Source organism: Populus euphratica, unplaced genomic scaffold, assembly GCF_000495115.2.
Source record: "Populus euphratica unplaced genomic scaffold, PopEup_1.0 scaffold5.1, whole genome shotgun sequence".
Taxonomy (NCBI): Eukaryota; Viridiplantae; Streptophyta; class Magnoliopsida; order Malpighiales; family Salicaceae; genus Populus; species Populus euphratica.
In genome coordinates, this window is record NW_011499848.1 from 2,299,833 (window position 1) to 2,324,395 (window position 24,563).

Below are 24,563 nucleotides of genomic sequence, written 5' to 3' on the forward strand. Positions count from 1 at the left end.
AGTATATAATTTTTGTTTAGATTAACGTGGGTATCCGGGACAGTTTGCGTACATCACGACTAATTTCACGGGCCCTGAAGTTAACGACCGGGACAGCTTGCGTACATCACAACTAATTTCACGGGCCCTGAAGTTAACGACCATGTAAGTCTTCAGTGGCCATCATATGAGCAACTAAAAACTTAAACCTGAGACTACAGAAAGAACAAATCTTTTAAAGTGGCCATCATATAAACAACCAAGAACTTGAAACTGAGACTACAGAGGGTTATCACTTGATCACCACCTATATGGTTATGTGCAATTGACGTTTTGATTGTACAGCTTGGCGTCCGGCTCGCAAACCTTTTAATCTCAAGTTCTTACCACATGATCAATTGAAGTATATAATTGCTATGATCAGAGGAGACTAGAATAATTAATTCAAACGAGCACTGTATAGCTCTTTCCAACAAATTAATAGTGAGGTTCGATTAAAAAAATTGCGCATGATCTTCAAAAATTGGAGTCGCATCTTCCATATCATATTCACCCAGACAAACTGCTTACAATACTAAATTTCCAAAGGAATGACACATGTAAAAAGCAACATTACCATCAAAATTACCATCGACAATTCGGCTTGAATCATTGTAGTTGTTCATTGATATGACAGCAACGCTGGGCAAAAAGTTGAGAATTTTTTCAGTGAAAATGGTCTTCTCAGCTCCTGAAGGGCCTGCTATACCTTCCAGAATTATTCCATCATTCTTTTGTGCTAACAATTGGCAGGCACGGATAACAACAAAAAATCCTTCAGAAGTATTATTGAGAAACAAAAACAAAATCACTAGCGAAATCAAGATAAGAAAATCGATATAAAAACAAATCCAAACAGCGACAAACAGGGCTAAAAACTCGGCCACAGCAATCTGTACGGATCCACTATAACACCATCCCAAAGCAACCGCCACATGAAAATAAAAATAAAAAAAGAGTAAAATTTATTAAGAAAATGGGAGAAGCAGCAAAGCCCGGACACTGGTGACAGTTCTGTTTCGTTTAGCTTCAGTCAGTGTGCATCTTGTTTAAGGAAGAAGGAATTTGTATGGATGCCATTTGAATATGTATGTTAGTCTTCGCTGCATTAATAAAATCTTTCTTATCGTAAAATGAGAGAAAAAACCAGCACAGATTTTACCAAGAAGTAGAAAAGATCTGAACTTTTATTTTCACAGCTTTTCAAATATAGTTGTTCAGACGAATTTATTTGCACTACCCAATCCTGCTTCCTTCACTAGAAACAAAAAACAGAACCAAAAAACTCAGAAAACTCAACCAGGATATAAATATGCACAGAACGAACACATAGAATGACATTTTCTGTGTTCAAAATGACAATCTAGCAGTGCTGCCTAAGTCTTCAAATCAGCTAAGCCCATTTTGCCATAAGCGACATGCCTCCTGCGCCAAGTAGAACTGCAATAAATGACCATGCCTGAAGCCTCATACTGTCTTGAAGTTTAGGCCCCATGAAATCAGCAGCTAAGAGGTCCACCAGTGCCATGTAATTCAGTAATCCAGCAGATGATGCATTCAGTAATCCCACAACAATTAGAGCTGTTGGGCTGCTATCACTGTACACATTTGACAAACCAATTCCTAGTACAATTCCAAATGGGGTTGTTGTAGAGAAGAAGAACACCAGGATTGCTTTTATCTTCATTCCATATTCAGCCTGATCACATAAATGCAATTCTTAGTAAAGTGTTCTCCTACTAGTACCAGAACATTACCATATACGGGGTCAGAAATTTAGAGGATTTGTGAATATAAATACCTGTAATATGCATCCTCCAAGACCCATTCCTTCAAAGAGTTGATGGAAGCAGAGAGCAGCGATGAGCGGCCTGATTGTGCACGGATTGTTGGAGGCACCCATTGATAAACCAATTACAACTGAGTGCACTACAATGCCGATCTCCAAAACCTGCACATGCACATGATGTAAAATCATCGTCAAAAAAAAAAAAACGAAAGAGAAAATTACATTGCATTGCATTGTAGTCAATTTAAGTCTCTGCACAAGCTCATAATATCTTCGAGAAAAAGAACTCTAATCAGCTATGCTTGTGCAAATGAGAGATCTGAATTAGGTACCAAATTTTCTCGATATTTTCACTCAATTAATCCTCAAATAAATCGATAACAAAAATCAAATTTACATAACCTAATCATTAATACAATAATTTACGTGACTACAGTAAGTATTCATACCTGAGCCACAACACGATTCCTCAACAACATTGAATCCTTGTCATTAGCCCCGCCATTAAATCCACCGCAATGTCCAACATGTGCACCACCATTTTCAACATTCCCTAACCCTCTCTCCCCATTGTTCACTTTCTCACCGTCTACCCCACCACCCTTCTTATCAAAACCATGCTTCTTGTAGTAACTCATCGCGAAAGAATCGATCATGAGAGTGAGTATAGCTGACAACATGGCAACAAAAGTGGTAAAAGGAAACTTCTTCCAAGGATTTATCGGCAAACAATCAGACATCAAGTCGTTGAAAGAGTCCGGTAACACGTGCATGTACCCCGTCGCAAGGATAACACCTGAAGCAAATGCCTTTACCACTACAAATAAATCTCTATCGGGCATGAGTGCAGGGATCGTACGTGAAAATAATGGTAAACACACCCCAAGCATACTAGCAACCAAGATTGAAAAGATGGCAATTAGCTTTAGCTGTAAGGATTTGGCCTTGTCGTGGCATCCTCCTGTTGATGCGGAATCACATTGTTGTTGTGCCGATGTTGATGCTGGCAACGTGAATGAGAGGATCAAGATTAGAGAAATGGTGACTGCATTGATTTCTGTGAAGGATGCCATGTTGATGTTATGAGAATATTGAAGTAAGTGAACTGAAGTGTGATATATAAGGAAGTGTTTTTAGGGATTCAAACCCTTTATTTTAATTATCAAATGACGCAAGTGCCCTTGACTTTAAGGCACAGTAGCTGGGTTTATGGCTGGGACACTGTGGGTGATATTGGGTGTAGAGTTGGGTATATTTGAAAGAGGGAGGAAATTGTGGCTGGCGCGTGCCTGATTATGGTCCAATTACGTCGCGCCTTCCATTTTTCTTAGTCAAACCCCTCCAACTCATCCTTCTTTAGCTGACGTGGCTTGTTAATTTCCAAAAAATGCTTAGCTGGGCTTGGATCAGCAGTTTGCTTTGAAGCGTCCTTTTATTTAATTTTAATGATTAAAATCAATTAAAATTTTAAAAATTCAATTTAAAATTAAAATAAATATTCAAATTTTTTTATAAAAAATAATATTTTTATTTCAATTCTCTGACTTAATCTTTGATTGGAATTAACAAATTTATTATTATTTTTTAATATATATAAGTTTTAATTTATTTTATTAAATATATGTATGGAATTTCTTATCCACCGTTAAAATATTTCTTGATGAAAAAAAAAATTATCAACGCTCACATCTTTTTTTTTAATTGAAAAAAGAAAATTCTATGGCGAGGAATCAAAATTATGTTATACACTAACACAAGCACTGTTTTTTTTTTTTTTTACTATTTTTATTTTGTTAAGATACGGGTACTTTTCATTGCCTTCTCTTTGACTATCGATAAGAATTTAATCCAATTTGCCATGAAAAAATTGTTTTTTTAACATATAATAAATCCCAATGGATAAGATTAAAAATAATTGAAAATTATAAAATAATTTGAAAACCAATTAAAAATAAAAATGGGAGATACTTTATTCGGCAACAATTAGTGATCTTAAAAGATAAAAACTAAATTCATTTAGTGTTTTTCACGAGTAATTTATAATTTGAGATAAACACTAATACGAAGTAATTTAAATACTTCATTTTAATTTTGAAAAGTATAGCTTAATTAATTAGGTGTTAAGTTTCCTCTTAAAAAAATTATCACTTTAAATACCATAAAATTCATAACTACTAAAAGTTTACATAGTCATTAATTTGAAGATTTTAAAAGATTAATTAAAAAATATGTAAATTAATCCAAGGTTATATATATCTCATTTTAACAAGACTGAATTTAAAATTCACTCAAAAAGTATAAAAAAAAACCTCATTAAGAACATAATTATTAAATCTAAATAGTAATAATTTAATATCTAGTAAATGATGACAACAGATTTTTATTATTATTTTAATCTTTTCACCCAATCTGGATCATTAAATTTAAAATGACATAATTAAGAAACATGCCATGGAACTGGCCGGAGAGGGAGGCTACTTAGATGATCACAAGGACAGAGAAAGAAAGGTTTAAGACATTTTTTACTATTAATTTCCTATTTCAGAATATTATAAGGAGTCGATTAACGCTGCCAACATGCATAAACCCTCTTCTACAGAGGTGTGTTTGACATAATTTTTATTTTTCAATATTTTTTATTTTAAAAAATATTAAATTAGTATTTTTTAGTATTCTTTATTATTTTAATGTACTAATATTAAAAATTAAAAAAATTATTTTAATATATTTTTAAATTAAAAAAGCAACAAGCACTGCAATATCGTACACCCTCAAACAACCTCAAACTATCGGAGAAACTGAAGGTTCCCTAACTCCGAACATAATAGACTCGATGATGAATATTTGATTTTCCCGAGCAAGAGGGCACCATGCAGAAAACTTCAACGAGAAACATAGAAGCAAAAAGAAGGAAAGCAGGAGTCGGAAACAAAAATATGAATCTACTAGAGTCCATTTCGAGCTCGAACAAACCAACACAGTCCAACGCACCCAACCGCCAATGCTGCAATAAGAGGTGCTTGGCCATCACGGACAATCAATCTATTCCTGTTTTTTCTCACTTCCAGAGACCTCTCTCCCAGGCTGTCACGAACAAGACTGCTCAACGTATCTAACCGAATCATGACTTGACGTTGCACCCGGGCAATTCCTGATAGCTGTCCACATTGAGCAATAAATGAGATGGTTGGAAGGCACTCCTGCTAACTGGATAGTATTGATGTGTTTCAAACACATGATTAACAGAACAACTCTACAAACTTGGATGCACTAATTTTCACCTTTAAGTTGAAAGAATTTATGCAATCATTCTGTTTTCTGTTTTTACTATACTAGTGACATCCCTGTTTTTTGGATTATATTATTTGTTCCTACTTTTGTGAAGAACTAAAAAACTTTCAAACCATTGACTACAGGAACTTTTGTCGAGGATCAATAGACCTATAAGGACAAGTACATAAAATAATTATGAGATGATTTGAAAGGGTCAGCCATGGTACCTCCTCCATTAAAGGTGACTCCTTAGCCAACTGGGATGAAGACGAGGAATTGAACATTCTGGATCCATTCAAGGAAGCATTGCCTAAACCAGATACGAAGTAAGAAGCTGGCGCAGAACCATTGCACACTTCAGCTTGTAGAGCCATGTTTTGTTGGCTAGGAGAATTCTTCTTGATGGTTAGCTTGGAATTTAACTCTTCAATACATGTCGTGAACTCATCCATTCTGTCATTTAGTGAAGAAATCTGTTCTGAAAGTTGAGTTATGGCTCCCTGCGCAAGAATATATGTAGCAAGAGAAAAAATGAATAAAGTAACACAAGAAGATTTCAGTCCCACTACTACATACTACAAAAACAAGAAAACAGCTATAAAGACTTGAATTCAACAAATACAAGCTGGGAAATGAGGCATAACAGCTGAGAAACTAAAAGGAACACCTGGTTGGCTAGTGCAGCTGGTGACTCCAGATTTCTATCATCAAACCTTTTACTGGTTGCAGCAAGCCCAGTAAGCTTGGACAAGTTCTTGTCCCTTTGAGAGGAATATGAATGTGACAAGCCACTGTTTGATGTAAAATATGATCAGTCTATATCACTGCCATTTCAAATAGTACTTCAATCGCATTAAGTAAGGACAATAAAGAAGAATTAGCAATGTTACAAAATAGTTTTGGATGCAGAGAATCATAAAATATTTGAATTGGTGAAAGCACCTTTTGCCATTCTTAAGTCTCCTGGCAACTCTATCAGCAGAGGCTCGCAAAAGTGCTTCTTTGGGGCTTGAAACTAGATCCTCATCTAAGCTGAGCTTTGTCTTCAAGTCATCTGGCAAAGCCTACAGAATGATCAGATCAGGACCACTTTTGCAGGAGAAGTCATCATAGGTGTTGGATATTCACGTACCATGACCTCATTTACAAGCCTTTCTAGTTGAATCTGTTCTATATAGGTACGTGGAGTGTATGAACCTTCCAAACCTAGCTGCTCTGCAATGAATTTTACAACCAACCGATCTCTTCCTTGCACCTTTTTTTAGACAAGCAACAATGTGAGTGTTTTATAGCTCAAACAACATAATATCAACGAGATACATAAAGGACAGAAGATTGATAACATGTGTTAAGATCACTGAAATAAAACACTACATCATCACACTTAACATAAATCCAGTATTTCTATAAATACATAGAAGTTGATGACATTAACCGTCTTTGGCATTGGATAACATGGCCGTGTACACGAGCAAAATGTGCTCAATCAACAGTACATGTTGGGAGTGGAACAGAACCATTTGAAACTACCAAAAAAACTTAACTAGAAAAGAAAATTACCAGGGCAATATTGCCTTAATCTAGTTGATTTAACTTCACAGTAACGATTGTTATCATTAATGACAGATCAAAGTATTTGTCACCGTCAGTAAGTATCAGCTATGTTATAGAATTTAAATAATTTATTATTTAAGTCCTGCAGATGTTGGTGCAATTTAACATTAGTCTTTTGTATTTCTAAAACTGACAGATATAGCTGATCTTCATAATAGATCAAACTTTAGACCTCACGTAGTCTCCTTGCTGAAAGATGCTTTATAAAGACTGCCATGTTAGTTCTAAAAGCAAATGATCTAACGTTTAATTGCTTTAAAACTCAGGGTTGAAAATAATTCTCCTAAGAATTCTCAATATAATCTAAGAAAACTTTTGCATGGTAAAGCAAGAAAATTCAGAAAGTAAGGCAAACTTTGACTACAGCTGAGTGATACGTTATTTAACAATTTCATTACTGTGCTTTCAACCTTGTACATGGAGGCACCAGCTTACATACCATGTAGACGGAAAGTGAGAAATTATTTAGAAGTACCTGAACATATTGACGATTAAGTTGTCCTAACCAATCAATTTTCACACACACTCTATCATCAGAGAATATATGGCTACTTCTTTGAAGGATAGAAGCTATTGTGTATCCCAAGGCCATCAGCCCACTAAGGAGTTTAACAGTGACTTCAAAAGTGATCCTTGGTGATATGATAAATGGAACATCTGCAACCCATTCCTGAAAATAAACTATCATTAACGAAAAAGATAAATTTGTATACGTAATAAAACAACAACATGAAATCAACATACCACAGATCACCCAAACAGCCATTATAACACCAACATATTTTGTCCTACTGAGGTTGCAACAAATTTTTTGAGAAGCAATGTAAGTCTTCAGGACGTGCACATTTTTCTACAGAAGTAGATTATAGTATGCTGGATACCTGATGCATGTGCTGGACCAGGGGGCAGAAAGGTATGGCATACAAGAGACAAGTTAAATTTTTTAAGAAAAACCCAGAAACTCTTTCAAGTCAGTAAGGCTGCCCATGCTGCTCAACAACATATCTAGGCATACCCCCACTAATATTCTTTGGCCATGAGTTTGTAACATTTAAGCTACCATTTACCAATGCATGCTAGTTAATTTTGCAGACCCTTAATTAAAAGGAAGCAAACTTTCAGGACAAACCTCAAACATGAGATTGTATTTCCCATCTTTATTTCGCATCCTCAGATAAGATTGGCATGTTTCTGGATCTTCACCGGGTGGTAAAAGATATATGTCATAAATCTGCTCCATTGTCTCTTTTTGGTCTTCAGAGAGAACAGCTTTGATCTGGTCCGCAGTTACCTTTCTTGCTGACTACAATAAAAAATTACAAATACACACTCAGAAATGGATGTAAATTAAAATACAATCAGTGGAGCAACTACTGATTAGAACAATAGAACAATATGGAGAATTGAAAAATGCAAATAAAAGAGTAAATCAAAACAGATAAAAGTGAAAAACAACCTTCAATATATAAGTTGGACTTTGGAATCCAGAGAAGGGGTTGAACTTATTTATAATTTTTATATGCGCTGTTTGGAGATCTGGCTCAATAAAGGCTTTGTACATTGGATATACCTGCAAAATAGTGAAGCTTGTACTTGAAAAATCAACATCATGACAAAAAAAGGATGTTCAGAAAAGGAAAATAAATAAATATAACACAACCCTACCGTTTCAGATATCTGTTGAATTATTTCCTCTGGTTCTTGGCCAGCACGTTGGATATCCCTTAAAACCCGTTTTACAAGGTCAAAATGAACTCCCCCAGTCACAGATACTCGGAGGTCTAACAAAGGTCGCAGATTTGCACTTAGAGCATAGATTCCTTCAATAATCACTATACGAGAAGATGGTACTTCGAGAGTCCTGTTACAATTACATGCTTAAATTAGGTTAAGTTAAAGGTGCAAACTGCACGCAAGAAGTTAACAATATTAGGATTGAGGTTGATTATTTTCAGCAAACTTGTAAAAAAAACTAAATTCTGCTTGAGTTTTGCATCATCATGTTGAGCCAAGTCAAGGTTTCAGTCTTGAGTGGCCTTCACATACAAAACCTAAGATACAAACTCAATTTGATTCTTTTGTGACACTTTTAAAGTCCTGCTTTTCCATGATTACTGAGAGTTTGGCCCTTGCTACTCTTGACTCGTAAAAAGTACACCCATCTTCCAGTCAACACCATACCATTAGTGTATGATCTTTCAAATGTGGTTTCATCAATGGTATCATTTCACCAGGAGTCCCATCAATGGATGCCGCTTCAGTTTTTATTCCTTTTTTTTTTTTTTTTTTTTTTTTTTTTTTTTTTTTTTTTTTTTTTTTTTTTTTTGAGTTTTATGCAATGAAAAGGGTTTTCAAAATTGAGTTTGTGTTTTTCCCTTTTCAAAGATTCTAAATGGTTCTTGGTATTTGTTCAATTTTACGTTAATTTAACATGAATGTATCAAAGCAAGATTGCTTCTAATTTTGGGGTGAAGTGAGAAACAGTGACCAGTCATGAGGATGGAAGAGGAGATGTGGGGATATTTGGTTTTAGATGTAGGAGGATGGAGGATAGTTGTTTGGTGAAGATGATTCCAAGCAAAGATGATAAAAAACCAGTCAAGGAGAAAACAGAGTACGGTACAAAAGGTCAGGTTATATAGAGCTAAGGCTGTAAGGAGTGATAGGTACACTTTCTCATTTTTATAATAATACATAGATACTAGAAAGTATGATAACTAAAAACATTAGAATAGATCTTAACCTGTATCCTGTTCGTGTGCTAGACTTGAAATCATAGATTGGAACCTCAGCTGGTTTCCCTGACTTTAAATCATGAACATTCTTGAGCAATGTGTCATAGTCCGTCAAGCGTGGGTCTGTTGCAAAATAGCATTAGAACCAATAGTATACATATGCATGATTTTATCATAATTTCAAAATATTTGAACTTGCATGAATAACGATTCAAAATTTTGAAAACCGTGGTTACATCTTGCCATTTCAGCTTTCCACATCACAGGAAGCAAATATAAACTCACTACTCAGCAGAGACAGCTGAAATTTTAGTTAAATTTATAGCTGTACAAGATAGTCTGTCCGCGGGCATGTCTAGATTCTTTTACATGTGTCTCATGTAGCAAGGAAACTCATCCATGCATTCAAGTGGCAAGAAGAAGGTAGAAAATGAGTGGAACCTCAGAAAGACAACTAAGACTTGCAATGCATGCATAAGAACTGTAATCATGATCTCATTATCAAACTAGTAAGGGCCGAAAACTTCTATGGCCAAACTTAAGCGCAGTTATTTACCAAATTCTACCTGTGAAATAAAAATCTTCCAGTACATACTTTGAAATGAGAGAAGCGGAAATAAAACTCCAAGTTTTTTTTGACATAATGGCACTGAGAATATTCCTGTCTTCTTCAGATATAGATTATAGTTCAAAGCATGTTCTGTAACAACCTAAATAAGCAGTGAACCATCTCTCACATAGCATCCACATCTCCACACCACATAAGACAATAGAAGTGCTTTCATATCAGTAACACCATTTTGTGAAGTACTCTTCACAACCCAGTTTGTCTCAAGTTACTCAAACTTTGATACACCACATCTATACCTTGCGAGTTTAAATCAGCAGCCAAATCTCAAAGCCACATTAAGTAAGTTCTAGGTTGAAATGGCATTCATGGCTTTGAGAATGTAAAGGTATTAGAGCAGACAGACACGATTTCAGACTACAGCTAAGATTCACTGAACTGCAGAACATATTAGAGATGCCATTGGCTAATGGTGTAACCACACAGAGAGCCTAAAAAAATAAAAGTGCACAGACACCGAAACTTCAATAAAAATTCACCACCTTTTAGCACAACTGATATATACCATTTCCAGAAACCAAGAGAACATGTTCTAAAACTAAAATCAGTTGTGAATTACAACAAATCCAGGAGCAAGGTCATGGAGGAAAGTGATATACAGTTACAAATATCAATAAACCTGCAACAGCGGAAAAATTCAAGAAAAAGTGCATTCCAGAACTCTAAATCCATTGAAATCTCCATCAGTTCAATGCATCTTTAAAAAACGGATGACATAAAAATTCTCTGTTGAGCCACTGAAGCATCACAGATGCTGGAATCTAATAGAACCAGAGGTAAGGCGTTGAGTTAGGGGTATAAAGGGCTCTATATCATGGACGTATGATCAAGAAGCGTGATGTGATGTTGGCACGAGGAAGAAAATGGGATGATAAAGATAAATAAATGATAAGGGACAGGACTCAAATTTCAAAGGAGAAAGGGAAGGCAAGTTCCAAGAAAATTGGGAAAAAATCAAACTCATTAGCATCACCAACTAACAAGTTTGTCACTGTGATGTCCACAAAGACAGACTTTATGTCACTCCTCTTTGTGCTATTATCATATTACGATCCAACAGTGAGTCCAACAAAGCAAGTATTCAATCACAGAAGTACATGGGAAATAAGCCTGGGTCAGCTTTTGTGTTCAATATAATCTTAAAGAAAGCACACGATTGTTAAGCTTTTCTGCACCAACAGGACCAATTCCCTACCCTAAAAATTGGTTTCTTTAAAACCTTTTACATAGTTACAAAAATTGTCTACCATCAGTAATAAGTACACATCCATATCAAAAGTACAGTAACATTTTGCGTGCAGACTTTTTTGATAATCTGCAGTATATAATTGCTACAATCAGAGGAAACTAGAATAATTTTCTTTCCAACAAATTAACAGTGAGGTTCAATAAAAAAATTGCAAATGATCTTCTAAAATTGAAGTCGCATCTTCCATATCATATTTACCCAGACAAACTGCTTACAATACTAAATTTCCAAAGGAATGACACATGTAAAAAGCAACATTACCATCAAAATTACCATCGACAATTCGGCTTGAATCATTGTAGTTGTTCATTGATATGACAGCAACGCTGGGCAAAAAGTTGAGAATTTTTTCAGTGAAAATGGTCTTCCCAGCTCCTGAAGGGCCTGCTATACCTACCAGTATTATTCCATCATTCTTTTGTGCTAACAATTGGCAGGCACGGATAACAACAAAAAATCCCTTCTCAAATGATAGAGGATTTTGGATTGGAACTATCTCAAAGCGATCAGAGTCCTTTTTCTTAGTTGATCTGACTTGATCTTTCAAGAGTCCCAGCCGTTTTGGATGTGATTCAGCTTCAGAAGTATCTTTAGCCATAGAAAAGAATACGCTGGGTCAAACCTCTGCAAGTAAGACAAATTAGAGAATATGAATCAGAGGCAAAAATTATGGCATTAAATGGTAAAAAAACATTTCCACGCACTACAGAAGGGCAAGTTCCTAAGATATAGCATTGAAACACAGGATTTTAGTTCAAAAGGGTAAGATCATCTTTTCATACAAAAATAGTCACTTGCAAGGTATTTGATAAATAGCTATAAGTTTAGAGCACCCCTAATATAACATATATGACTTGGATACCAAAATAAAAAATCAATTAAGAACTCCAGCAAAGCAGGCTCAATTCTGAACTTCTCGTTCCACAGAAAATGACAGTTCGTTCATGAGGAAAATCCAAAAAAACGATATATTTCCATTATAACAAGTTATGATCGAATGAAAGAATAATGGAGCTATATTCAAACTTATTAAACATGACAAGTTATGAATGAATGAATAATCGATGTATATTCAAATCTATTTAAACAAAAGCAAAAATTCCATGGCCCTCTGCTACAGTAACATCGCAATTCAAATGAGTTTCTCACTAGATTACTGACACAACTCATTATTAAACAATAAGTTCACGTCCTAAAGCCAAATTACTTTTTTTCTATGAGAGAACTGCCACATTTAGCATTAGCAAAAGAAAAGGGTCGTTTTAATTCAAAGTATTCAATTTTTATGCAATGAATTTTGTCAGCACATTCTTTCTCCTGAATCACACCAAAATTTACAGCTCTAAAGATCCAAACAAAACCTTACCGGTTCCTGAAAACAAAATACAAGAATGTTGACCCAAAAACAATAACACATATCATTTAAAAACAAAAACCAAATCACTAGCAAAATCAAGATAAGAAAATCAATACAAAAAGAAATCCAAACAAGCCAAGCACCAACAAACAGGGCTAAAAACTCAGCCCCAGCAATCTTTACGGATCCACTATAACACCATCCCAAAGCAACCGCCACATGAAGGAAAAAAACAGTAGAATTTAATAAGAAAATGGGAGAGGCAGCATAACCCAGATGGCAACATGAATGAAAAAAAGTAAGAAGAGAGGACTAACCGAGTCAGAGTGAGTTTTCAGTTTTGTTGAATGGCAGTGAGGTTTCTAGCAAGCAGGGGGGGCTCAGGTCAGTCTTATGAGGTCGGTTTCTTACTATAAATAGAGCAAAAAAAAATATTTTCCTTAAAAAATAATGAGATATTTCCAGGATTTTACTTTTTAATTGTTTTATAAGATAGGGGAGTTGGGAGTTGTAGAGATTCTGGAACTTCACTCGAGAAAGACCTCTGGGGATAGAGAAAAATATAAGAGACAGAGGAGTAGGATTTTATATTACAGTATTGTGAACATATAAAGTTGGGAAAGGTTTTCAGCCGTGTTTGTTTGTGCTAAATTTTTTTGAGTTTTTTTTTTAATTTTAAGTTATTATTTTATAATTTCATGTATATTGAAGAGATTATTCAAGAGTATGGTTATATTTATTTTTTAAAATATTTTTAATATTTAAAGATATTATAATATATTTTTTTATTTTTTAAAATCGACCATTCAAAACTATTTAAATTTATTTTTTAAAATATTTTTAATATTTAAAAATATTATAATGTATTTTTTTATTTTTTAAAATCAACCATTCAAAACGATTTAAATTATATAAAAAAATAAATTTTTATAAAAAAATTTAAAAATTCAACTTATCTTGCATTTTCAGACACCTTTTCATAGGTTAATAGGTTTGGAGTCTCAGTTACTCTTCCATTTCATTTTAAATTAAAAGATAATACAAATCTAATATCCATGATAAGAATGCATTTATTTTGTTTTTTATCTGTATTTATTTATTTAGTGGGAGTCTATAAGAATAACTAATAAAATAATATTAGTTATTTTTTCAGAAGTGATCCTTGGTCCGGGGTATTGGTTCGGGTCATTTTACCAAGGAAGATTTTAGGGTTGGAGTACAATTATCGATCCCGTTGCCAGTAGCTTCGCTCGAAAAGGTCTTTAAGCTTTCCGTTTTCCTGTCTGCGTTTGGCGTCAGTGTGTGCGGTGAGCCGTGTACATGCTCCTTTTTTTAAGAGAAATTTAAGCCGTCAGATTGGATATGATGTTAATATGTAAACTGTCTTTCCTTTAATTATTAAAATTATTTATCTTTTCCCTTCATAATCGGCTGTCAGTTCTCGCAGGAACTTTTCCGCATCAAAGATGGTGTAGGTTGCGTTAGCTGGAGAAATCCACGCTGTTAGAGTCTGTGTTTTTTTTTAAGTGAACTTGAAGAATAATTAATTAATTATTCTTTAAACATCATAATAAAATTTTTAATAAGTTAAATAGGTTGTGAGATAAAAATAGTATTTTCATAATTAATTATTATGAGGTGAACATGCTTGTTATTTTGCAACGTGCTACAATTGCTATGCTATATTGTATTATTTGATGCCATGTCGTTAAATAAAAGCAGTCTTCGGTGATTAATCATCGTCTTTATAAATATCTAAAACAACTCGATGATTTCTCAGAAAAAATCCCATGTGATTGAATAAAGTGCATGTGGGTGGATAAATTGGTTTGTCGCTTGTTCTCACGAAAGGTTACGTGCTTGCGTAAAAAAAATTATGGTGTTTTAAATGATTTTTTTTTAAATAAAATTTTTGTAGATAGAAATATAATATTTTTAAATGAAAATATTTTAAAAATATATGTATAATAAAAAACGAAGATATTTAAAGTATGAAGCTTTAAGAATTTATAGAGTATTTATAATTTATAAATTTTATTTTTATAAAGATGATAAACTTCAATGTAATTTTATTATGATAATATTCAATAAAAAATAAAAAATTTATTATATAAATATTAATGCGGATAAAAATAAGATAAGATATTCAAAGATTTTTAACATATATAATAGTATAAAAAAAAATACAAAATATAACAAAGTTCTTTCTCTAAATTAGACCAAAATAATAGGACCCTCCATTGACTTGGCTCATGGCACGAGGTTCAGATATATTTCATTAAAACCGTGTATTTTTGGATCTTCAAAGTCTTCTAATTTGTTAAATTTAGGTTTATTACAACTAAATAATATTTAATTAAGTGTCATTATTATGTTTTTTTAACGTGAATTGGTTAATAAGGACTATATTGAAACATTTAAACATGTATATATTTTTTTAACATGTGAACATATTTTCCAACAGTAATTATTAAATTGAAAAAAAAAAGGTTTGCTGGTGTCACAATTCAATTAATTTTAATTCATTTGTTTTTAATTTAATTTTCAAGGGGATTAAAATTTGGAATTAAAAAGGTGCAACTTGATAATGCATAGAAGAATCAATGGCTAAAATATTTGTTTCTTGAAACAAATCACCCGGGATATTCAGTTAATTAATTTTAATTTTTAAATTTGAATCAAATTTAAATTTGAAAAGGAATGAATTGGTGTTTGTTTGGAACTGTTACGCTCCTGTACAATAAATACGTATGCCAGGATGTAAAAAGAGGGGGAGACCAGACGCGAGAGAGAGAGAGAGAGAGTGTGTCGCACAGTAACATCCCAGAATTATCATCAAACAAAGGAAAATATAGCCCCTTTCATCTCTCCCCCCTACTGTCACTAAAAGAACCAGCCGCCTTCACATAGAAAAACGACCCACCATTCTTACATTTAACCCAAAACCAGTCGTTCCTCTCCTCCTCCAACATCCGGCCACATAATTTTTTATGTTTAAAATATATTAATAATATTTTTTATTTTAAAAAATACTAAAAACATATTAATTTTAAATTTTTTTAAAAATATTTTTAAAATGTAAAAATAAACAGGCACCTAAATTTTTTTTTAAAATGTAAAAATAAACAGGCATCGATTATTTTTCTTTTAAATCATCGCAAGACAACAAGAAGAACCTTGCTTTTTTCGTTTGTTTGTTATAAGCCGAAAATCTTGGACGAATAGTGTCAAGGCCAAGAAAAAGAAAGGACACGGCATAAATCTTGATTGAACGCTAATGGATGTTTTGTTGTTTTAGCCATTGCTTTTTATCTCATCTCGATATGGTTCTTGTTGGAATAGTATTTTGGGAGGACACGTTGTCCCTTGATTCTCTATTATCAGCTGCATCGTTGGTATTTTTTAAATGATTTTCTAGAAATATATTAAAATAATATTTTTTAAAAATCATTTTTAATATCAACGCATCAAGATAATCTAATGATACAAAAAATTTTAATTTAAAAAATAAAAATTTTTAATTTTTTTAAAATATAAAAACAGGGACAAATATTCTTACTCTCATCTTAATTTGGAGGCAAAATCCCCCGTTCATCGTCTTACCTCCAAGGAATATGATTTGCCAAACTCAACAAAGCAACAACCCATTGATTTTATGCAGTAATACATGATAATGTCTCTTTTTTGTTTGTTCACGGTTCATAAAACATGGAAGTCCCTTTTTTATTTCATGATTTCTGAATTATTTTTAAGGCAGATTTTATATATTTGCGAGAAGAAAAGGGTACATTTCCTAGCCAGGATAATGTCTTTGCAAATATTTGGTACGTAGCTAGGTGTATAGGTTTGCTACTTAACTTTGCTTTTCATACGATTCGGTTAATTCATAAAGCGACACGTAACAATTCCAGTTGACTCATCGGACCTGGGAGATTCAAGGGGAGTCTTTGTCAACCATCGCATGGCCTGAGAAATTGCCACGTCTCTGCCCTTTTTCTCCCTTGACGGACTCAAAGATTACACCTACTGGCCTCGGTCTACTTAGCTGATGGCAACGTAGAGCCAGTATTCGTGACTGGATGGAATCTAATCACGAAGCATCTTAGACAAATGGACGGTGATCAACATGAAAAGGTGCCTGCCATAAGATTTCCCAAAAAACACTGTTATTATTCTTGTTAATATTTTTATTTTTTCTCATAAAAACAGGCAGAATTAAGCCCCTGCTAAGAAAATAAATCAAGACCGGAGATCTCTTTTTTTTTTTTGGAGAAGACATGCTGGTTAGTAGCAGGGGCGGAGTAGAAGTTAAAAAAAATTAAAAAGTATCAAATTAAAAGAATTATTTTAAAAAAATTAAAATTTTAGTTAATTTAGAAAAGAATTATTTTTAAAAAATTAAAATTTTAGTTAATTTAGATAGAAAGGGGTTTCCTTGCAGGGGCCGGCCCCTGCTAGCCTCCCCGCTGTCACTGGTTAGTGATATGCTAAGAAAAAAATCATAAAAAATTTTGAACAGCAATGAAGGAAATGAATGCTAGAAAAATAATTTTTTTCAAAGTTTTTATTTTATTTCATTTCTATCTAGTTACAATAAATAGTAATTTTTTATTAATTATTATTTGAGCTATATTTAAAGAAAAAAAACAAATATGACTATGAAAAAATACCTTGAATAGATGTATTCTTATTCTTTTTTTTTATATATATGTCGTGAGTTTCACCTTACTTCGCTCTCTATGTCTGTTCTCTTAAAAAGATAAATTAATAAACTAACTAACAAGATAATTACAATTGGCAGCGTCTTCGTTGGTCAGCTCGTCGTGTTTTTTAAGTTTTTGTTTTTGAGAAAAACGCCCTTGTATGGCCACGTCAGAGCACGTGTGACTTTTTTTTCCTGATCGCGTCTCCCTTAGCTGGCGGTATTCAATTGATCAAGGTAGTTCATCAATAAATAACGACTTTGACAATCGTCCACGTAAAACAATCTTTTCACTTAATTGCTTGGGCGGGTATTTATGATTGTTTTCTACGTATTTTTTTATATTATAATGTATGTTAATAATATATATTTTTTATTTTTAAAAATTATTTTTGATAACTTTAAGTAAGTTCCAGTTAAGTGACCCTATAAAAAAATTATTTTATTTCTCATAGTCTATTGAAATGTTTTTTAAAAAATCTTAAATAATATTTATTTTTCACGCGTCATAATTTTATTCTCCATATTAGCTCATTTAAATTTCAAATAATTATTATACTTTCCCATGAAAATAATTTGCTGTATCCAGATTAAGTTTTTAATGAGATTCCCCAGCTTAGTTTATTAATTATTAATTATGATAATTATCAATGAAAAATTAAATTTTAACAGGATTTCTCAACTTGGTAGATTAATTAATAATTATGAATAAGATTTGAGAAGAGAATAATGTCATTGAAGATAAAAAAAAAAAGAAAGAGATAATATATATACTTGTATATATTAAATTGAAAAGGCTACATTGTTCTATTATGTTATTATCTATTAAAATGCGTTATTAAAAACAATGTAATTTATGTTATTATGTTATTATCAATAGCGCAATCGCGTGCTCTTAACGAAAGATAGGACTCCAATTCAATTGAAATCTGCCTCGCCCTTATCCTTAAATAACAATTAAAAAAAAAAAGAGCACCTGCCCCTCATTGTCATGTATACTCTCCTGATATATTTGCTTTTATAAAACACAACAAGTTTTAAGAGAAACAATTAACGTTAAACTCTAGCTCAGCATCAAATCAAATAAAAAGATATAAAATTTTACTTGAGGTTGCAGTTCAGCAATTATAAGAGGGTATTGTTTTTTTTAATATCCGGGTTTAATTTTTTATATGCATGTTTATTATTTTTTTTATATTTTATTTATTTACTAAACTTGTAAGATATTCAATATGTTTAAGGATTAGTCTTGGTATGCATAAATTAAACTAATCCGAGAACCCCATATTAAAAAAAAATTATAAAATTAATTTATTTAACCAAGTTTTTTCATAATTTCTTATAACTTTGATATTCACTATGCTGATTTATTTTTATATCCAGTCCACAGCATAGGTGCTAACTTGCTGTAAAATGATCATATATGTAACAATAACCTTGTAACTCCGGGTTCACGCTATATAATTAATTCTCAGCGGTCATAACTACAAGCTTCTCGATTAATTACTCTTTTAATTAGTTTGCGTGCTTGCTTTTATTCGCACAGAGCAACAAATCACCGATGCCTGACTTTGAAAACATTTCAGAATCTCTTCTGTATATAATATTCTGAGATTACAAAAAAAAAGATTTTCTCTGTGGATTATGTGTTCTATAGCTACAGATGAATGATATTTTTATTTATCGAGATTAAGTTAATCTTTTTAATCTGGTTAAAGGCATATACAGTACCCGTGCTGTAGAGATTTTTTTGCTGTTGCTGTTGCAGTTATCTTTACCATTCATCGTTCTTTTAAGATTCTGGAACAAATGAATTTGAAGAATTCCGTGACATCTCTCTATGACAAGTAAATGACAGCGTTTGCCCATTAATGTCTTGTCACTTCTAAAAGAAAAATATTCGCTTGCTAGCACGAGGACACGTGGAAAATTACAGGTTATTGACAAGCACAATTGTAGAAAATAGGGGCCAACTTGTCAAGAACCTACCGCCGTCTCCAAGTTAAATTGACAAATCCAATTTAGCAAGTGGGAGTGTGGTGGCACCACACTTTTTAAAAAAATTTCATTGTTATATATTATTTTTAAATATATTTTTATTTTGATACATTAATATTAAAAATAAAAAATACTTTAAAAAACTCCTTATCAAGCCTGAATCCGTGTTATCAAGCCTTTACATCTTAGAAAAGTCGTCAAGGGAAACAATGGGAATACAATCAAGGCCTTGTGCGTGGTAAGAGGGATAGCTTTTGTTTCTCGGTCCTTCTTAAAAGCAACAAACTTTATTAATAAAATAATAAAATAAAAATAATAATTTTTGATGTAATAATAATATTAAAAATATAAAATGTAATATTTTAATGTATTTTTAAATAAAAAACGCGCTACACAACAATTTTAAAAAACAACCTAGACCATCCTTGCTACGTTAATCAGTGAGAGTGGTCTTAATGTGTGCTATCAAGCATTAACATCTTAGAAAAGCGTAAGGGAAACCATGGGAATACAATTAAGGTCCCCAAGTGTGACAATTGCGATACCTTTTGCTTCGCAGTGCTTCTTAAAAATTTATTATATATTCAATTAATATTTATTACTATTTTTTAACAATTTTAATGTATTATTTTTAAAATACACCCTCTACCGAACACGCAGTGAAGCTTCGTACGGGGGAAGAAAAATATCAGCACCGAACAATTTCTTTTCCAGACTTCCATTTCGGTGATAAGACATGCACATAGACTTTGAAGGTTTTGATGACCCTAAGAAAACAACGATAATGGATAAAAATTAAATTAAAAAACAAACTCAGTATTCCTTTAAATGGAACAACAAAGAAGAGTATATTCATGCGAGTAAACTATTATCTAGCCTTCCCGTACTTCTAGTGAAATGACTGGTCTACCCCATTGCTTTTTTTATTTTATTTTTAAATAACATATTATTTTCTCTAGTTTAATGCCATTTTGTTGCCATAATCCTACCCTCAACAAGTGCAACTGAAAGAGTAGATATTTTAAGGAAGTTAACGGTCAACTCCAGTCAAATGACCGAGGAGTCACTCAAGGGGGCTAAATAATTACAAGAGAGAGAGTGAGTGAATATAAAAGTTACCCCCAGCTGGGAAAAGAAATACCACGAGCCTGTATTTTCGAGGCAATTGACAGAATGTTTTTGTCTCGTTATCCTTCGAAAAGCGTCAAACCTTGATGTACGGAGAACTGCAGAGGATGCTGACTGACTTCAGAGGCAACACGGACGGAAATTAATATCTTAAAGGATGAGGATGAGGTTCGAGTAATTAGTTGTTTATACGATGAACAAGTTTACATCATTCTTAATTTTAGGACCTATAAGATTAGTCATGCTGCGAGAAAGTTACCCAAATCCAAAAAAAATATCTTAAAAGCGAAGTTTCTTCCTGGAACCATGATTGGGCCTAAAGCTCGAAACCCAATACGTGTACATGTGCAAAAGGAGTGAAAGAAAGGACGAGGAAGCCTTCAATGGAAGATGGGCTTTTGGAACGAAAGCCCTTCATAATATGGACCTTGGCCCAATTCTGTTTAATGAAATTCCTTCCCCTCTGTTAAAAAACAAATCACATAAGCTAGAGCCCGAGAGACTGTAAATGGATGGGTAGCGGGTACCCCGCCCAACCCATTTAACATCTATGGAATCTGTGTTTTACAAATTTTATGCTATATTTTAAGAGTACATTCTCACACAGTCACAATCTTTTGAGTTTAGCTAAAATCTGTATATGTTATTGCAGAAAAATAATTATTTTTTCGAGACAAAGTAGTGATTGTGTGCGCTTTTGCAGGATCTACATCCATAGGGGAATGATGGTTGAGCATAAAAAAAGAAAAAGACGAGAGAAATAATAGTTATATGAAATGAATAAAAGAGAATTCGAGCTTTAATATCAACCAATGGCTAATATTATTACATATATTTTCCAACTTGACATGACAAACAAATAATATAAAATCAGATTACTTTCCACAAGCTCGCAATTTGGCACTTCATGTGTTCACAAATCTGCAGTTTGTCCTAACTTCCCCGTCGACAAAGCTATCGGGATTTGTAATATTTCCCATTTTCACCATAGAATCTGCGAATTGCTGAAAGAAAGCAAGGGAGTCATGAGCATACTTTATCACAAGATTCTTTGTTTCGATTCCAAGCATGCTTGAGTACAGTTCCTGGTCTGAGTTTAGCAGTCCATCTCCTTTCAATAGTAATTGATAGAAAGAGTTGTCAAAAAGATTAGGCGTGGCATAGTCCATCGCTGATATGTTATTGTCCCCAGATCCTCCAGCAGCAGGGCACGTCGATTTCAAGCTGTTGAGATAGGTCTCAGACATTGGACTCCTATCAGAAGTTGTCTCAAAGTCCCCGTAAATCCTTGATCGAAAATTCGCACAACGTGCCATGCCAATAGTGTGCGCCCCTGCAGATTTCACACACAATAATGGGTTTTAAATATTAGAATTGGAATAGTTTTATGAGTTTTAAAGTAGTAGTTCTAAGCAGGGTTACTGTTCCTCAACTATAACAGAACCGAGCATGCTACCTGAAAGAGCTACCAAATCAGTAGCTGAAAGGCCCTGGTAAAGGAACTTGGTCATGATAGATAGCAGACCCTCATCTGCTGCTGGAAGATTTGATGTTGCGAGCTCGAAACTTGCAGTTTTAGAATCTTTCCTTCCCACGGGAACATCCCAGTATGGTCCACCAACCTGTCAACATTGCAACCAATCGAAAAGGAGAAAAATAAGAACTCATTCTACCACCACTCCTGCTAGCTAATATATAATGCTGAATTGTATTAGTACCAGAATGACTGCATCTCTTGCTGCGATGGTGAGGATATCTGCACAAGAGACTATTCCAGGGCACTCGGACTCGATCTTGTTCTTAATTCTATCAATGATTTTAAATCCTTTCAGAGAGTTTGTGTTTGTTGAAGCTTTCTTTTCCCCTTGCAAGGTGATTGTGTCGTCTAGCAAAACTGAACCATCACACCCCTGCACCAATTATTGGACCATACCCTATTAGTTGGCTTGGATACCATTTAGGATAAAGGACATTAGAGTTGAAGAAAATCAATGATAATGCCTAAAGAAGAGAGATGTGAACCTGAACAAAGCAGTCATGGAAATGTAATCTCAATATCAAAGCTGCATTACGTGGATCAGAAAGAACTTCACATTCCATCTCTTTCTTGACAATCTCAAACACACTGGGGCATGTCGAAGCATAGTGGTCCAAAGTTAAAGGAGGGTCACTTGCATGCAAGCTTCCGCTGAGGATGGAGATAAAAACCAGCATAGCAAGTGGTAATACCGGAAGCTTTGATTCATGAAGGGGAAACGCCATTGTTGCTTCTTTTGCCTTCCTTGAATGATAGTAGAGAAGAGTGGGAGAGATGGGTTAGACTCTGTGAGATATATAAATGGGAAGAAAGTAGATTACTGCACTTTGCTTTCTGCATGGCCGTTTGAGTATTTTGCATAAAGACCTCTATAGTCAAGAGAGGATGCAACTAATGCTGGCCTGGTTGGTGGGTACTCCCATACCAAAATCACCAAATAGATACTTGAGATACACCGGAAGAAGTTCCCTGCAGGCTGCAGACGTCTGTATCAGCCCATTTAAATTACTTAAATGATCAGGGCAAGTCACCAAATCTAAAACTGAAAAGCTACTGATTACCCCTCATGTTTTACCCATTCAACTTTCAAAACAATCTTCATTTTCGTGTCTCCTTCCTTCTCTCCCTGACCAAGTTGAGGCAATTGTGCCTGACTATGATAATATACGTTTGATTTTTCATTATTTTTTGTTTTTTGTTTTTTAAAGTGTTTTTCACTTTGAAAATATTAATATAGTTTTTTATTTTTTAAAATTTATTTTTAATATACAAAAGATAAAAAAAAATACTTCAAAACAATTTTATTTTTTTAAAAAAGCATGTCGTCCGACATCTTCAAGAAAATGAGCTGCCCATCAATTATTTTAAAACGTGCGGTTATCTACTTGAACACTTTAGACTGTTATTTGGTGTAGACTTCTTCGGTTGGAAGGTCTACTTTTAACATATGGGGTTAAAATAAGATGATTTGATTTTAACAATTTGATTTTCATGAAATTGAAACTAGCATTTGTAGGTGCTGGTTTCCACGCTATCCAGGTCTGTACACACATCCTTTTCAATAATTCTTCCACAACAACAATGCCTACTCTGCCTTTCTTTCGTGTTATCCAGCCTCTGTACGAGAGCAAATCTAGAGGGAGAAAATCAACCCCATCATTATCGTCAAGTTATTGACCCTGTGTAAACTGATGAAGCACCTTAGTCTGTGAACTGTACATTCAAGTGTCCAAATGTTTTCAGTAATGCCCAGACCCCAGGGCTCAGGATTGCCTCATACAATGATGGAAGCATGGAACAAAGCTAGGAGAGGAACCTTTATACAATGGCTGGGCTGACAGGTTAATGACTTGACCTCTACACGGGGTTACCATGGCTGGAGCCAGCAAGAGTGCTTTGTTTTTATGGTTTTTAGTTTTCCTGCTCTGGCAGCGATTGGCGATTCACGCTTTCACTAGGCAAAAACTCTGCGCTGTACATTCAAACTAAAATGTTGAATTTGGTTCGCAGATAGCTAGACTTTTGGATGGGAGCAAGGTTGTTAAAAATGTTTTTTTTATCATCACATGAAAAACATAATATTCGCTTGAGTTGTAAAATTATAAATAAATTTTTTAATTAATTATATACTGATAATTCTAGTTAAAAAATTAAATTACATTAAAATCTAATAAAATAAATCAACAATATTATAATTAATGAGTGATTTAAATAAAATAAAAGAGATAAATAGTATGAATTAATAAATTAATAACAAAAAAAATAAAAAAATCTCAAAATAAAATTTCTCAATACATGAAAATTACTGAAAAGTAAAAAACATGTATAAACCTAGTGACAATCTGAGTATTCCCATCACAATAAGTATTAATAGATCTCTATGAAGTTGTAAGTTAATGAGTTTAAATTAATAATTAACTAACATAAATTCAATAATAAAATAAATCTCTAAACACTATATAACGTGCTAGAAAAAATTCAAATTAAAAATAATTATTTAAAAATAAAAAAAAAATCTTCATGTTAAAATTCATC

General features: G+C 33.4%; 3 protein-coding genes and 1 long non-coding RNA gene across 4 annotated transcripts; 1 reads left to right on the forward strand and 3 right to left on the reverse strand.

Moving 5' to 3' along the window:
• The first annotated feature begins 384 nt into the window (after positions 1-384).
• Positions 385-11,570, forward strand: LOC105114262 (uncharacterized). Its single transcript, XR_840106.1, has 2 exons — positions 385-467; positions 11,441-11,570. It is a non-coding gene; the product is annotated as an uncharacterized LOC105114262 (long non-coding RNA).
• On the reverse strand, positions 1,221-2,880 carry LOC105114255 (fe(2+) transport protein 1-like). The gene is made up of 3 exons (XM_011010750.1): positions 2,257-2,880; positions 1,820-1,969; positions 1,221-1,717 (listed from the first exon to the last, which is right to left on the reverse strand). Exons 1-3 carry the CDS (start codon positions 2,878-2,880, stop codon positions 1,412-1,414), a joined length of 1,080 nt encoding a protein of 359 aa, XP_011009052.1. The 3' UTR covers positions 1,221-1,411.
• On the reverse strand, positions 4,630-13,246 carry LOC105114244 (uridine-cytidine kinase C-like). Its single transcript, XM_011010740.1, has 12 exons — positions 12,981-13,246; positions 11,568-11,930; positions 9,438-9,552; positions 8,360-8,555; positions 8,151-8,264; positions 7,824-7,997; positions 7,170-7,364; positions 6,213-6,335; positions 6,023-6,144; positions 5,748-5,871; positions 5,308-5,580; positions 4,630-4,965 (listed from the first exon to the last, which is right to left on the reverse strand). Exons 2-12 carry the CDS (start codon positions 11,902-11,904, stop codon positions 4,753-4,755), a joined length of 1,986 nt encoding a protein of 661 aa, XP_011009042.1. The 5' UTR covers positions 11,905-11,930; positions 12,981-13,246; the 3' UTR covers positions 4,630-4,752.
• A 7,999-nt stretch (positions 13,247-21,245) lies between these two features.
• Positions 21,246-22,943, reverse strand: LOC105114266 (Peroxidase superfamily protein). The gene is made up of 4 exons (XM_011010770.1): positions 22,514-22,943; positions 22,210-22,401; positions 21,948-22,113; positions 21,246-21,824 (listed from the first exon to the last, which is right to left on the reverse strand). Exons 1-4 carry the CDS (start codon positions 22,751-22,753, stop codon positions 21,397-21,399), a joined length of 1,026 nt encoding a protein of 341 aa, XP_011009072.1. The 5' UTR covers positions 22,754-22,943; the 3' UTR covers positions 21,246-21,396.
• Positions 22,944-24,563: the final 1,620 nt, after the last annotated feature.